At 42.4% G+C, this 17022-nt stretch overlaps 1 protein-coding gene across 9 annotated transcripts in view; it reads right to left on the reverse strand.

The window, feature by feature from the left end:
- Positions 1-17022, reverse strand: part of ENPP2 (ectonucleotide pyrophosphatase/phosphodiesterase 2) — a 72009-nt gene that overhangs the window by 47597 nt on the left and 7390 nt on the right. For 4 of the 9 annotated variants that reach the window (XM_038127119.1, XM_038127118.1, XM_038127115.1 and 1 more), the window contains exons 1-4: positions 8867-9055; positions 8467-8569; positions 2678-2833; positions 532-657 (exon numbers count right to left, since the gene is read on the reverse strand). In XM_038127119.1, the coding sequence (XP_037983047.1) occupies positions 532-657; positions 2678-2833; positions 8467-8569; positions 8867-9055 (574 nt within the window). Of the gene's footprint in view, positions 1-531; positions 658-2677; positions 2834-8466; positions 8570-8666; positions 8804-8866; positions 9325-17022 lie in introns of those variants that run through there. The other 5 variants (XM_038127111.1, XM_038127116.1, XM_038127113.1 and 2 more) reach the window with 3 other exon arrangements.

Below are 17022 nucleotides of genomic sequence, written 5' to 3' on the forward strand. Positions count from 1 at the left end.
AGTCCTCAAAGCCCATCCACCCGACAGGCAGTGCTGGCTGTTCTCCAGCCATGGTGTGTCACGGTCACCTGAAGCCCAGCAACAGCCCTTGCATTCTTGCAACTCCTCTTCCACAAGAAACAAAGCCTACAGATATTAGGTCAAGTAGTTTGAGCAGAAGCTTTTGTGGTGGGGGTGGAGAGAGGTCTTTGGGACAGAGATAACATATCTAGGAATGCTCCGTTCCTTCTGGGATCTTTAGATATCCCTGCACTCCCTGTGATGCAGACAAACGCATCTGAACACTTAAGAGCTTTGCTTTAAACTCCTCTTCATCCACCTCCACCTCTTCTCTTCCTACCATTACCTCTACAGGCAAAGATAACATCCTTCAACCTATTATTTACCTCTGCTAGATTCCCCACTTCCCCCACCTCCTAAAAAAAAAAAAATCAAAGCAAAACAAGGAGAGTTCCTCTTTTGGATGAAAACTCTTTACCTTTGCCTTCTATTGGGTTTGGAAAGATAAGAGGAGAAAGACCAAAGACTTACCTTTGCAAACGACTTGGTAATTAGTGCAACAATCTCCTCTACTTAAGCAGTCTTCAGAGCAGTGACAAGCATTGTCATCATTCCTGGTTTCTCCACAGCGATCTTTGGTACACTCCCAGCCCCGAGCTAAAATATTCACAGTGTAAGCAAGAATGAGAGATTGCAATCAAAACAAAAAGTATTCATTCACGCTATGAGGAAAACACTCTAGTCGTTAAAGTAGGTATGTCAACCAGAAACAAAAAGGACCCTTGTCACTTGCAAGTGCAGGAGGGCTCCTCCACAAACACCTGTGTGAGTATTTCTGCTACTCTCAGGTGTTGTATTTCAGGCTTTGTACAGTCTGAATGCCAGAAAAAGTGTGGAAGGAAAAAGACAAAAAAGAATCTTCACAGATAAATGGTGGAACCTGAAGCACAAACTAAGAATTCTGGTGTTTCTTGGGTAATCTTTGCTTTTCCTCACAATTACTACAGTCTCCTGTTCAACCCCTAGAAAATAAGAAAGTAGAAAAGAGCCTAGTGATGCCTTACCCTCACCATCAGTTCCTCACCCACAGGGCAGATCCAGCACCAACCTCAAAGATATGAAAAAGCAAGAGCTGTTTTTCAAGGAGAAGCATGGCATGGCTGCTGTGAGAACTCCATCTTCTCTTCTCTTGCAAATGAATTTAAGATCTGGCCTGTCTAAATTATGTGCTCCCTCAAGGGTAGTATACTGCTTTGGAACAGGGCCTATGGTTTCAAACATAAGGTTTTCCACAATAAGGCCCACACAAGAAATTATAAAAATTACTTTAGACAACAAGCACCCAGTAAAAAACCACACATCAGAGCAATGTCTTTTATCCCCTTTTCTGCTTCATTTGAGGCTTTTTCCTATAAGTGTGTCATATTTACAGATCACACAGGGGATAATTGCCTGAATAAATGCCTGTGGGATTATACGACTGATAACCCAACAGCCCCAGGAGCTATAAAGGTATCCATATGCATATGTGAACATACGTGTCTGCTGTAGACAGGAGGGTGAGGAACTGAAATTCTGCCCTTTGGTAGTAGACATCGCTCTGAAATTCCTCCTGAGCCTCTCATTCTGCAGCCATTTACAGCAGGAGCAGAATAGTGTCAGCCTAAAATTCAGAAATTTTTGGCCTGGAACCAAACTTGTTTTTCATACTAGATTAGCTCACTCTTTCTTGGTACCAATCTATGACAATTATATAATCATAAACAGAACTGAGGAAGTCAGGACTTTCAAGCATGGCACATCCATGGGCACTGATATTTTTAATCATTACACTTTCCTTCTGGATGCTTATTAAGTATAACACTTCAATAAAGCAAGAACAAGTTCGATGGCAGAAATAAAAGGCACCTGTGTCAACTCTGACCACTGTGCAAACACTGAAGGAGATGGGTACAACTAATAATTTAAATGCACTATGCTAAGAAGTAAAATATAACTCATGTCCCTCTTTGAAGTTTTCCTTACCTATGACTCATGGAAAAAAAAGCCAAAACCAGAAAGTGAACCTGTTGCTACATTTCCATCCCCCAGGGTCCAATGAATTGAAGTCAAATGTTTCTACCAGTGCAGTAATATGCATCCTAACACCTGGAAATCAGGGTCTGGGGCATAGGTAGCAAGCCCTGGCTATCCCCTGCTCCAAGAGGACCCATACCACCCCTCCAATGATCCCAGCTTCCAAGGCATCCTCTTAAATGAGCTTGAATTGCTCCACTATTAAGTTAGCAGTTGGGATGAAAAAGGATGGCTGACACAAAATGACCAATGTCCAGTTTTTACCATGGCTTTTGATTGCAAACTAGAGGTCAGATGAGTGCCTGAACACCGAATATTGCTTTTAATTTAGTGACAGAAGTTCTGCTTTTCAGTGTGATATGAAGAGTACCCTGCTTTTTCTGCTCCCCGCAGTAAGGAGCAATAGGTGCACAGTCCTGCTGCTCCTTGCAAGGAAACATGGGCTGCATTTTGGGCTGAGCTGAGCCTGCCCGGCTAACGCAAGGTGAGGAAGAGATGCAGGTTATGCCAAGGAGTGCTGGTTCATCAAGCAGGTCCCGACCACTGGCAGAACCCAGGTGTCAGCAGCACCTGGCAGTGCAGGACAGGAGACCCATCATACCTGTCTTTAAGCACAGCTCATCGAAGTCGAAGCAGCAGCTGTTGTAGCTCTTGCACAGGTTGTCGCAGCGGCAGCCAGGAGGCTCTGCCTCTTGAAGTTCAAAGCATCTGTTTTTGCAGGAGCCAGAGGTATTGATCCAGGGGGAATCTGACAGGACTGTGTGGAACAAGAAACAGCAACATCTGTCAGGCTGGCAAGTGATGGGACAGGCAGCTCAGCCCTGAGCCACTCGAATGAGTGGATGGTTGCTCTGGGAAAGGGAAGGGAGCGCAGAAGAATTGCTTGAAGAAACGAAACAAAAAAAGAACAAATTCAAAAAAATATGTTCTTTTGGGGAAAATAAAAGGAAGCAGCATGCTGTGATAACATCCTGCAAAGAAACAGCCCTGGCTTTACCTCTGTAACAATCAAGAGATCATTAGCAGAAATGTATTGAAGTCTCTAAGGCCCCATTCCAGGAGCTGCAGCTATTCCACAGAAGCAGGCCTTTGTTTTCAGAAACCAAGTGACATTTTCATGGCTGGCTGGACAGTTTACATAGGAAAGGACTCCAATTAATCTACATGCAGACAGCAGGACTTGGTCTGCTACACTGGAAGGTGTCAAATCAATGTGAAGTGTGAAAGAAAACTTTAAAATGCTCTATAAATTAATGGAGAAATAAAGTAAGAATTTTTGATGGGCTTCTGCAAAGCACCAAATTATAAAAACTTAAAAAAATACAGAAGTATTTAAGAAATCAATAACTATTATCTATATAAGTAAATGGAGGGCTGCCAGTCTGCAAACCATGAATAATGTATTAGACTTCAATAATCTATTTATTAGTAAGGGCCCTTAATGTCAAAGCTGATATATGTCTGCTCTTTTCTCAAAACTTACAATTTTATACACTTTATATATTTTAAAAGTTTTTCTTGTAGAAGAATCCTACATAACAGCTTATATAAAGCAGGAAAATTGTGTGCTGTTCTCTAGGGTTAATTGTATGTTATGAAATAAAGTAAGGAATGTATGTTATCCTGTAAATATAGAGGTGTTCCAAAGAAAATTTCACAACGCCTTTTGTTCCTGGAGAGACCTATTAAAATTAAGTATTTGAAATTGTCTTGCGTTTTGTTTTCTTTCAGGCCATGGTTTGGTTTGGTTTTGGCAAACCTCACCACGATTAGCAGTATGACTTTTAGAGGACTGATGCAATGGCACTTTTGGGAAACAGCTGGTCTGATATTTTCTTATGTATTTTTCCCCCTACACTTTTACATAGCTGAGAGTTTAGTTTCCACATAAACTGAAGGGAAATCTCTTCCCAAACAAGATGGCATTAAGTGAACGCTATGAGAATGGATGGAAAAGACGATGAAAGGGGAGTTTGGAGGTAACATTGTAGCAGCTGATGTCTCACCAGCTCTCATCCCATGCACTACTGCTCCACCACTTCCCTTGGAGTGGCACTGACTGGACACTAGCACAAACTACTTCAAGGAGTAAACCTGTAAAAAAATCAGTGCTACAGTAAGATCATAGGTAAGAAACCCAAATGTACCATGGTTGCAGTCATGGCTCATAGCAGGTTCAAGGCACACTCCTATAACTGCTGGAAAAGGTGGTAGCAGACAACTCCATCTTTCTGGTTTTGTGGGGTTTTATTTCAATCAGGTCAGCAGCGCTCAGGGTAACATCATACACACAGTGAAGTTTCACTCTACAGGTATGTACCCTGCAAGCATGCTCTTAAGTGAGCCATTAGTATTTTGGTCATCTGAAATTCCAAGGAGACAGAGTGTGCATCTATGCTGGCAATACACAGATCAGTATTTTCTTTGCTTACATAAGTAGGTCACAAAGCTGTGCTAGAAATCAATCACATGAGAATTGTTTCAAATCATGTCAAAACTCAAATTTTCAGAGCTATGAAGCTGTGGTACTTATTTTTGATGACAGCTCCTTCCTATCAAATGCTTCTGAAAATCTACAACAAAAAAATATTTTTATGTTATTGAATCTCTACAACTACTTTCTTTTTTTGGAAAGTAGGTAATAGCTAATCACAGATTCAGTAAGTTGCAAATCAAAGGTATTAGAAACTTGGAGGTATTACATACCAGCATATAAACCTTAACCTGGACATCACCCTTTTCATTTCAAAGGGCTGAGAGGGAGACCTTTTCAGAAGGCCAAAAAAAATCCAAAGCCAACACATCAACATGTGTTTAGGAAAGAGAAGGTGTAAATCTGACTGCAGATTACTGAGAGACAGTGAATTGCAGCTCTAAGAATGCCTACCTGTTGTAAAGAGCAGCTCATTTGTACCAGGAAACCACCCACACAGAAGCTGTGAAATCTCAGAGCTTGAAGATTTTGAAGGGCCAGGGATCTAGAAGATCTGTCAGAAGTACTTCTGTAACAACTGACCAGGTCTTGGGATATGGAGGTCTACATGGCTGTTCAAAATCCCATCTAGCTCCATCTTCTGTAACTGCAAGTAGGGTTTCCATTTCATGTAAGAAAGGTTTAGCCCACCTACCTTGTCTAATTTTTTCACATCTCTTGACAACCACCGCATTAGTGATGTAGCAAATTATCCCAAATCACTTAGCAAATTCAAGTCACACGTCCTGAGTTAATGTAGGACACTTTCCATATCGCAGCACAAAAGAGAACTTGCTGAATTTCTCCAAATACATTAAGACCACTCCTTTGTTTCTCATGCTTGACCTTGCCTTTGCAGCCAGACCATGATTTTCAGGTCATGCACAATGCCATGGCACAGGTACTGGCGCATGCAAAATAGTTTGAAAATATGTCATCAGGAGCTCTCTCCCTGGTGAGCACTTTCAAACTAACAAAAACCCCTGCATAGAACAAACTTAGACAGTTTAAGATTATTTTCAAAATTCCTGCATCCCTCCACAGCTCCTGCAGTCAGATGGTGCAGCAGGCACAGGGACCTCAGCCTGAAGATCCTTCCTTCAATATTTCATACATAAAGCTTTTCACACTGTTTTCCATACATTCCTTTTATTGCCACTAAGTTCAAAACAGTCATCTAATTGTCTTCTATGTCATAGGTTAGAGAGCAAAGCTAAATAGGACAATAGTGCCTTTGTGATTCAGTTCAAGGAAGTTGTTACATTTCCATTTTAAAGGTGTTATATTTTTCTTAGAAAGTGCCATATCAAACTATTTCTTTTGATTCTATCTGATTAAAAGGCTTAAAAATAATGAAATCAATTTATTTGCAGTAGTGTTTAAAACAGGACTGGAGTGCTAGTTCTGCTAGATGATACTCCTATTATGAACTTGCTTTTCATCTTTGCAATGACTTAAATCCAAATGGAAAGTCAGATAAGGGAAAAAAATTCAAGTGTTCTAACAAAAGAAAAGCATTACTCCATTATTAATTGCATGCTTAAAAATACAGTGAGAAAAGATAAAAACTAGAATGTTTCTCCTTCCAAAGCATTAAGTTATCCTACTGTGATCAAGAACCATGCTTCAAGTGATTACTAAGGTCATTTTCCCTGAAAGTGGAAAGTTTTAAAAGATGGCTAAGAAAATTCATAAAGCAAGTAACTTACAAAGGCAAAGTTAAGGAAAAATGTGAGCCTTGGTTCTCTCCTGTGTCTTAAAATTTTGAGTAAAAAATTTATTTCAATTCAATAATTTGTTGGGTACAAATATTCAACATCTTAAGCGTATAAAGACATACATCTGTACACTGCAAGAAGAGAACCAGAAGGGGTGTTTTAGTCACTGTGGTGATACTTTGGAGTGCATTTGCAAGGGACTAGGAAAAAAACATGATGTTTTTGGCTCACAGCAGAGTTCCATGCTAGATGAAAACGAAAATTTGCTTACAATCATGGCATACCATACCATGGAGAAATAACAAACTGGTTTCTATAATAATGCTTGGTAAAGTAAGTGTTTTGCCAACATAAAATAATTAATTCTCAACATCAAGACGTTTGGGAGCAAATAAGCTAAAGAATAGTGAAGTTGAAACAGAATTTATACAAATCTTTTTTTCTGGATATTTCATTGGACTTCACTTCTAACGAAGTATGATTGGAAGTCATGCCATTAAGAGTGACTGAGGTTCTCTGATCACAGTGCATTCAGTTTGCTAAAACCCCGTACATCTCCAGTGTAACTTTTTACTATCTATACTGTACTGTGACTATACTCCTTCATGTTTTGCTATCATTTTTTTTCCTCCTGAAATAAAAGTAACCCAGCTACATAAACACAGAATGGACAAAATCCTCCATTAATTTGTCTCTCATTATTGCACCCTTGACTGGACTACTTCAATACTAGGTCAGTCCCACCTGTAAACAAATTTTCAATAGATTTCCAAAAGTACCCCATCTCCTGCCCTTTTCAAGAGATCCTGTGTTTCTTCCTACTTTTCTGGAATGCTGAGCTAATCCTCCTACTATTGGAAGGAGCACATAGCTCCTGTTCCCAGCCCTGGAGGTGTTGAACAGTGCTGGTTGGCTCAGCAGAGCTGGCACTGATCAGCTGCCATGGGACCCCAATATGAGACCTCTGGGTCTTCAGGAAAAACCAGCTGAGCCCTGCCCTAGACAGTCACCAGTGAAAGCAAAGCAACTGCCACTCAGGTGTTGAACATTTGAAATGCAAATCCTCCCTGTCCCTATTACAGACACTACACATCTGTTCTACAGTTAACATCCTAGAAGATTTTTAGAAATTATTTTTCAAGCAATTTTTCATTTACTGCTGTAAAGATCAAAAGCAACAGCCACTATCTTCTTGATTACCTAAAATGCCTCTACTCAGTGACCAGCAGCCCCAATAGTGGCTGTGATTAGACACCAATTCCTCAAAGAGGGAGGACAGGAGGACACAGATACATTACCAGGAACACAAGAAACTCTGGCCGCAGCAAACAATTTTATAATTAAACTTCACAGGCTATCATTACAGACGGGCACTGCAAATGAAACCCTTTCACTTCAGTTACGTTAACCAGCTCTAAGTCAATGACCGCAAGTTTCCTTTCTCCTGCCAAAGGAACAGAGACATAACTCAAGCCTGCTTTTTCTTGCATAAAAAAAGGCTAGTTGTCTGGTTTATACATTTTTCCATTTGGACTATGCTTGAGCTCACAGAACCCTATACTGCCCCACAACACAAATAACAGTTCCTCCAGTGCCATGTTCTTGCTCTCTTCCAAAGAATAAAAGTAGTAGGCGTAGAAAAGCAGAGGACTCGGTGACAGCACATCTGCACGAACACCTGTTCTCCTCTCTGCCGTCAGATGTCTGCCGTCTACTGTTCACAAACCAGCATGACCTCAGGAGCCGCAGAAATCCCAAAAGCTTTTCTCACCAGTGCCTCTTGAAAGCATTAATCAAGTTTCTAGAAACCGCTTCAATGCTACCAAAATAAATCCACCACCGTGAAAGCCATCAGGGAGTTTCTCTTAGCACTAGAAGGAAGCCATGCAGAGTACAAAGCACAGCAAACACTTCAAGAGCTGAGGAGACCAGTCTCTGTGAGACTGACAGTGCTCAGTCCTAAAATAAGCTAAATTTTCCATAGTCACATGCACACAGAGCAAAAGTTTAAGTAAATAGGAGACCTATAGGTGAGTCCCAAAGGTCAACTGACTCAGGCTCAGCAAGTTATTTATTCTTCTCTATATCCTAGAGGGAAAAGGAACAAGCAAACTACTGTTACAGAGTAGGAATGGTTTTTAACCACAGTCTATAACATAAGGGCATACGGTGATGTAGAATTTATGTCTGTTACTGTACCTGAGACCGGGCCCTCATCCCATTCTTCAGATCTCCTAAATCGATTTGTTGTAAATCCCATGCACACATTTACTCCAAAGGCAAAAGCAAATAAGGATATAACCTGCAAAAGTAAAAGAGCAAAGTAAGCAAACTGTGCAAAAAGCAGGACTTTTGCACTAAGACCATTATGCATAAAGGGCAGAGATGGTCCTCAGTACATTGGAGCTTCCTAGCACTGCAGTTCCCATCACTGGAGCAGCAGCTGACAGCGTCACCGTTGGAGAGTAACACAAACCAGAAGGGGTTTATGAATAAAACATCTCTTTCTGCAGCTGAAACGCTCCTTTTTGTAGGAACTTATTCAGGAGAGACGGGCTACTCCTCCTCTAAAAGCAAACATGCTCCTCTCCTCTCCTACCTGGTGCGAGTGGACGCAGCCCTGCTTAGCCATACCAGGGAATTCTTGAAAAGCCTGCTCCGCACTGTCGCCTTTTTTTATAGTGAGCGCAGAGCTCTGTTTGCTCGGGGAGTTCAGGCTATTAGCTACGAGTAATCCCACCTGGTGAGGTTGACAGGCTCGTGTGATTTGTCCAGGGGGTGATTTCATCATGTTTCACTCACAAATCGCAGCTCCGAGTGCAAGAAGCTCCAGGCATCATCGCTCGCTACGCCCTCCCCCCAAACGCACACCCGCGCGCTTTTATGTGGTTTCCTCTGGCAGAGCAGGGCTCGCTTGTGCCGCTGCGGCCAAGAGCTGTTCCTGCTCGTTTTATTCTCCTCACAAAAGTAACATGCTTAAAAGAGAAACCAAATGCGGCTCCATCTGGCCCAGGGAAGAAGAGGGGGGAAGCTCGCTGGGGGCTGCGCGGTGCAGCTCTCCCGCTGCCCCCCCACAAGCGGCCGGGCCGGTGTCAGGTGTGGCAGCCCGGGGGGCTCGGCCGCCGCCGCTGCCCTCGCACGGCCGCGCGGGTTTGGGGAGCGCCCGCCTCCTTCTCCGCGGTGCTCCCCGATCCCGCACTGGGCTGCCGAGCAGAGGCCTCTGGAAACTGAGACCCCTTCAGAGCGGGGGGCAGGGGGGCATTTTTCAACCGCGTTCTCCCGTGCTGCTGTGGCAGGACAAGGCTCGTATCGATGGAAACACAAGCAGTTTCATCTGAATAGCTGGAAACCCCAGACTTCCAGAAAGGAAGGGAAATGACACGTTCCCTCTGCCCCACATTTCCCCATTTTCATCAACAACAAAAAACTTGGCTGTTTGGATAAGCACTTTTATTTACAAAGCAAATGATAATGCTGAACGGAATTACGGTTCAAATCAGTGGCTTAAATATTATTTGCCAAGGCAAATTATTTACCACTGTAGTTTGCCACTTTTTTTTTTTCTCTGATGAAAGCTTCTTTCATGAAAGTGTTTACTAACAATTACATTTAAAGGGACAGAGTCAAGGTTTGTAAGCCCTCGGGTGTACTGAGCTTCCCTTGGGACCTGTCCCATATTCTATACTGGCATTGAAAGACACAGTACAGTCTTCTTTAAAATATTTTGCAGTATTAAACACAGACAATTTTGAAGTTTGTTTAGAGGTAACTTTTACCTGCTGAAATAACTCCCCCACCGTGTAGCTTTACAGGACAGAGCCTAAAAATCCTTTCTCTTCGCCGCCCAAGTGTCAGCCTGCCAGCCTTTGCTAGGACCTGATCCTTTTTTATGCAGTTTCTTAACCGAAAGTGGCTCCATTGTGCAGCTGCAACTTTGCATTGCAAGGCTCAAGGCAATGTAATTAGCTTGAAAATTCCTACACGAGGACATTGTATTCGTTTTCCTTGCACAAACTGAGACTATGTATTCAAGACCCATCTTGTAATGTTCACTTTATCACTAACTGCGCTGAAAAAAAAAAAAAAAAAAAGGTTGCAGTAGGCACAATTTTTCTAGCAAAAAGCTGTGTGTAGAGGTCTAAAGAAAAGTAATTATCAAAGGTTTTACTATAAAATTCTTTGCCCTTAGCCTCTGGTATATCCTGTGGTTAAACAACTTCATCCCCAAACACTAGGTAAGTACAGCAGCGTGTGACCACTGAAAGCAGAAGGGAAACCTAAAGTGTCAACGGTGTTGCCTATGTATCTTAACTAATGGAGTTCATGGTTTCAGAGCACAGCATGGGAATTAGGGGCTCCAAGTTCTCCTCCAGGCTAGGACCTTTGGATCACAAGGGACTCAGGCAAAACACAGCGTACTTTTCAGATCAGGTGGCCAATTTTGTGTGCTCAAACCAATACATGAAGTCTCTGAGATGCTCTCAATTTCAGAGCCTTTGCTGTTCCTGCATATCTTCCTAACACACGGGTCCTCAGTTTTTTTGAAAGAAAGTTCCTACATATGTTAAAAATGGCCATTCAGGGAAAAAAAAAAAAAAAAAAAGAAAAAAAAAAACCTAAACAAAGAAAACAAAAAAAATACAGCATTATGAATTACTTCTACCGATTTAAACATACATATTTCATTCTTCCATTCATGTAATATTTCTGGAGCTTGTAAACTTCACAGTTTTACATAAATGGAAGAGCTTATTTTATGTTTCCTAGTCCATGTTACAAGTATATTAAATGAATTAGGCTCATTTGTAATGTCCTTTAGAACTATAGATGATGACTCTGAAATGGCTAATCTTTTTCATCTGTGTTATGTAAGACATTTTCTAGTAGCTCTGAACTGAACACAGTCAGATGCACAATGTTCTTTTTGTCACAAGGATTGTGCCTGAAGCTATCCCACAGATTCAAAAGGAACTTATTAGCATAAACAAGGTCTAATGATTTTGTTCAGGAAAAATTTCACTGTTGGGATCACTGGCAACTAATTTTTCAGCAACTAATTGCCATTTTACTAATCAGAAAAGAAAGGACTAAAGCTGAAATAATGTATTCCTGGCCCACGAATTCAGTAATTCAGTGGAAGTTTTAAGGCTTAAATGAAACACGTTAAGAAGGATTTTTAACAAGATCATCAGAATATGAAATGCCTCTTCCTCAGTTTTTGTACACAAAAATTGTCCTTTGGCTTTTCAGGCTTGTGTGATTACAGTGATTGTTTAACACGGGATGCAAAGCTTACAGCGAGGCACCAGATGGCGCCTCACAGGAGACGTTCGAGCTGTGCCATTTCCAGTTACAAACATTCACAGAGTCGCAGAATGGTTTAGGTTGGAAAAAAGCATTCAGGTCACTGAGTCCAAACCCATGTCCACCACTAAACCACGTCCCTAAGTGCCACACCTAAACGTCTTTTAAATACCTCCAGGGATAGTGACTCCACCAGCTTCCTTGGGCAGTTTGACAACACTTTCTGTGAAGAAATTTTTCCTAATATCCAGTCTAAACCTCCCTTGCCACAACCTAAGGCCATTTTGTCTCATCCTGTTACGTGTTACTTGGAAGAAGAGAACAAACTCCACCTGGCTGCAGCCTCCTTTCAGGCAGCTGTAAATAGTGATAAGGTCTTCCCTTATCCTTTCTGAGCCTCCTTTTCTCCGGGCTAAACAGCAACGACTCCCTCAGTTTCTCCTCATTTGTGCTCCAGACCCTCCTCCAGCTCTGTTTCTCTCCTCTGGACATGCTCCAGCTCCTCAATTCCCTTTTTGAAGTGAGGGGCTCTGAAATGAACCCAGGATTCAAGGCTCAGCCTCCCCAGGGCCAGGTCACTGCCCTGCTGGCCACGCTGTTTCTGATCCAGGCCAGGGCGCCGCTGGCTGCCTTGGCTACCTGGGCACACACTGGCTCGTGTTCAGCCACTGTTGATCAGCTCTCCCAGGCCCTTTTCTGCTGGGCAACAAACTGACTGAGGGTGCCCTAAACCCCCTTGTCCAGGTCATCATTAAAGATATTAAACACAACTGGCCCCAGTACTGAGCCTTGGAGACTGGACATCAACTGGATTTAACTCTATCACCACTCTCTGGGCCCAGCCATCACAGTTTTTTAATCCAGTGAAGAGGGCACCCATCCAGCTCACGAATAACCAATTTCTCCAGAAGAACGCTATGGGAAGTGGTAAAATCTATTCCATAAAGCTAATATAAGCAAGACAGTACTTACAGTCTTACATAAACTCATTTTTCTTGAGCAGTTTTTCTAATGAGAAAAGGAACGCAGAGAAATCAAGTATGATGGCTGAGTCAGAGGTTGGGGATGGAGTGGACTCCAATAAAATGAGCCTTTTTAGCTACTCCTGTCAACTCTGAACTGGATGCTGGATGCATGGGGTGACTGGGGGACCAGGGTGAGATCCTCCAGTAGGGTTGACAGCAACATGAAAGACAGAAAGGTGAAGGACTTCTCTATAGTACCTCAGAACTCTCATCCTCCCAAACACAGCATCCACGTATAGTTGTGGCCAAGAAAAACAGTCAGTTGAATGCACAAAATAGCAATTTCAAGGAACAAAACCTTTGGACAAGCCATAGAAATTCAAGTCGTATCCACATCAATGGTACTCAGGTACAAGCACTGGGAAACCAAATGATCTTCCAACAGCCAGAGTGAGCATGGGAAGAGTTGAGTACCTTATTGAAGATACCCTAAGTCTTAAAGTCAAAGAGGCACAACATATCAAGTAGAGCTGATTCCTGTGTATAAAGGACTTTAAACCACATTTTTATTGCAGGCTCAGAGAATGGTTAAAGTTGGAAGGACCACTGGAGGTCATCTAGTCCAACCTCCCTAATCAAACAGGATTCCCTAAAGCACATTTCTAAGGATGGTGAATATATCCAGAGAAGGAGACTCCGCAGCCTCTCTGGGCAGCTTGTTCCATCTTGCTCCAGTCACTCTCATAGTAAGTTCTTCCTCACATTCAGGTGGAACTTCAGAAGGCACAGGACTGACTGCCGAGGAGCTGTGCCCTCTGCTACCCCATGAGCCTGGGGAGACCCACAAACCAGGCTGTGCTCACATGAAAGTACACCCTCCTCACCGCAGTTTCTCAAACCACCACCAGTCTTCAATTATCTGTCTGCTCATCACTGCCCCGAGGGGAATGGTATGCAAATCATAGTGCCTGCTGCCCTGGAGGGCTGTGCTGAGCATGACTTTCTTGGCCAAAAAGACCCATAAAGCAGTGCCAGACCCTCAGGGACAATCATGGACAAATTAAAGTCTTCAAAATTGCAGCTTTCAGCAGCCCAGCCCCTGAAGCACCAAGTGCCTTAGGCACATAAAGGTCTGTCAACATTTCTGAGCATCCTATATAATGCCTGCAGGGTTCATAGGGCTGGGGGGAGAGCACCCAGATACAGCCAAAACTCACTGAGTACCACCAGCACAGCACGTCGACCAGCAGAGCATATTGCACCCCTCCTCACCTCATCTCACCTCACCCTCATGTACGTGTCCTGCTCAAAACACAGGGACAATGGGTTCATGCCTGGCTGAACCTGAGTTCTGCCTACCCAGAGACAGAAGAGGAACCACTGGCCAGGGGAGGACCCGAGTCCCTGTCTCTGCTTTACTTATGTGAAACGTTTGTGTACTCACTGGGATGACTGAAACGCTGGTGAGCAGCCTGGTGAGAAAAAGGAGGACATAATGCAATAGAGAAATAAATTTTCTCACACCCCACATTGGCTACAACAGCTTCAGCGGTTCAGGGCTGTGGATTTGGTGACAGCACTGCATCTCCAGAAGCTGCCTATGATGCCTACGGAGGGGTCTTAGCCCGAGTGCACCCTCCCCACACAATCACCATTTGTGGTGGCACAAGCAGAACAAGGTTTTTAAGCGAGGTTATGTCTTTTAGCAGGAGAGCTAGTTCAGATGGAAAGAGGAGAGGAGTTTTCAGTGACCTGGAGAAAGCTTTGGGTGCTTGAATGCTTGTCTCTCTCCCAGCAGTACCACAGGTAATACACCACCCACTCCAACGCAGGGAATTCCACCTCTCACTGCAAGCCACACATGACAGCAGCAGCATTAACAGCAGTTCCATATCTATCCCTTTCTCATCTTTAAAGAAACTAACATATAGCCAATTCAGTTTCTGGACAATATTACTATTATGAAGCAGCTCAAGCACTTCACTAAAATACACTGAGAATTGTATTTCTCAAGATAGTCATATATAGAAATTCTAGCAACTGCAGAACAAAAACTGTTCTGTGATGAAAAATCTTCAGGGAGAATATGAAGGAGTGAAACATGGAGCCACACGGCCCATATGTGTTTTTAGCACAGCCCATAAAAGCTGTGTATTCAAGTCCTCACTTTTGTTTTCCAGGGCTTGATATGGGTGTCACAGGTGCCCATTAACAGCTTTACATCGGTCTTTTTCAAAGAGCTGTAGATTTCAGTGGTGTGAAATCCACCCGTCTACCCCCCAGACAGCAGTCTGGAGGTTTCAAGAGCCTTGCATGGTACCTTGCATATGCCACACACAATCACTGTTAATTTATTTGAATTTTACAAGTGGTACAACCTATTGCATCCCACAAAAACCATAGCCTCTTTAAAATAATGAATTAAAGCTAAATGAGAAAAAAATCCAACCAAAACAAAAACTAACAAACAGCAGTGAAAAAAGCTGAACAAAAACCAAAAAAAACCCCACAAGGATGGGAAAGCTACTAAAGATGTAAAAAGCAGGTTTTCTAGACTTCAAATAATCTTTCCCGTTTCTTTTTCTAGTTTCTATGTACATCCTTTACCATGTTCAAACCTTTCTCAGTAGAATATTAGCTTTGAATCTCCTGGGTACATAAAACTTCTTGTAGGGACTTCTACAATAACCCTGTAACATATCTCTCTGACTTGATTACATTTACCCTCAGCTCAAACTCCATTTTGGCACATTTTCAAGGTCAAGGTTTGGATATGATTAAAAATTTTCCAAGTGCTAGTCTCTCCCCTACAAGTAAAATGTGGATATAATTAATACTGTTTACTTTGTTTTCTTTGCAAACAAGAGGTTCTGTTTGTTTGAAATACTTTTTTCATGTTTTCAGCACTTGGATCAAAAAAGAAATATTTTAATTAATATATTTCTGCTAGTTAATCTAAAAAAAACATAAACCACTGATATTTTCAAAACAGCAGAATCCTATTTGATTTCAGTTTAAAGAGATATGTCACTAGGAATATTGTTCTTAACTTGCCTGCAGCTGAGGCTTTTTTTGCAGCATCAGTACTTCCGCAGAAAGATCAAAGTGGGGTCAGGCTGGAAACAGAGGATTCCCACACAAGTGGGGACATGCCTTCAGGTGGGCACATTTTCCTCCTGGTTCTACATGTAAGAGCCATATAAGGCTGAAGAATTGGCTGCTGTAATGGTGATGTGTGTTTCCACCTAAAGCTTTTTTTTTGGCATCGTAAATAAATGCATGAACGTAGAACAGACCTTAGCAGTGTTGCAGTTTAGACAATTAAAACAAAAAAACAGCTGAGGGCCTTCTGGGGCTTGAACCTATTTCACATGAGCATGAGCCTGACTCAAGCAAATCTGTTTTATTTGCATAAGGACTAAAGGTCTACACCACTAAATGCAATCAGTCCTACACTAAGAGAAATGAAATCCTGAAGAAATTAGGACAGCTGATGAAGAAGAGATGTCCTCTTAAAGAGAAAAACAATAATTATTAAATGCTGCCTAAACTGTCTGATCTGATTCACTGGCCACATGAACATTTATGTGGCAGAAGATACAACAGGAACTGTCCAGGCTTTTGTTCCTAGAAAACTGCAGAAAACGGGGAAATAGCTAACATGTTAATAAACTTAATCCCAACTGCAGCCCTTTTTTGGGTGTACTGATTTATCTCATAGTTGAAGGACACATCTTTTTAAGCTATCCCTCGTTGTTAAGAGGGTGAGATATTTCAATATCTTGGAAATAAGGGGCTTTTCTGGCCTTTTCCTTCAGAACAGAAATCAACACAGCAAATAGAATCCAGATACCTAATGTCTACCACCAGTCCTAGAAGACTGGCAAATCCTTGCTATTCTCTTCCATCTTATCACCTCATCCATTTATCGAGATACACTGCAAATCAAAACAGGTTAAAAACTTCCCTTCCTTTGACAGGTTTTACAGTTGTTTCAGTTTCCTGCCCTGGTCTTCAGCCCTGGCAGCAGCGAGACACAGTGAGCTGCAAACTGCTGCTGCTGCCGGTAACTGAGGAGTGGCCGTGGACAGGGGAGCAGGGAGGGGGCAGGGACAAGCTCTGCTGTCCCCCCACTCCCTCTGCTCCCAGGAGAGTGCTGTCACCTCAGCATTCACTAAACACCCTGCATTTCTTAATAGGCATCTGCTGCTGCCTGTTGTAATGGCAAAGCACAAAAGCCTAAAACAATCGCATCTTGCTTTTGGGTCATTTTGGACAGATGGGCCACTTTCCAAGCATCACAAATTTTCCTAAGTTGAAACATGTCACCACAAGTTCAGTTGAAGGTCACATTTTTTTTTCTGATTTCAGCCGAGTGCAAAGATGACAAATGTAAGTACAAAGGGAAAAACATCCTGTTGGAACAGTACTCCCTGTTTTCTACGGGTGAGAAAAGTATAGGCAACATTTCAACAACTAAACAATG

This window comes from Motacilla alba, chromosome 2, assembly GCF_015832195.1.
Source record: "Motacilla alba alba isolate MOTALB_02 chromosome 2, Motacilla_alba_V1.0_pri, whole genome shotgun sequence".
In the NCBI taxonomy this organism is placed as follows: domain Eukaryota; kingdom Metazoa; phylum Chordata; class Aves; order Passeriformes; family Motacillidae; genus Motacilla; species Motacilla alba.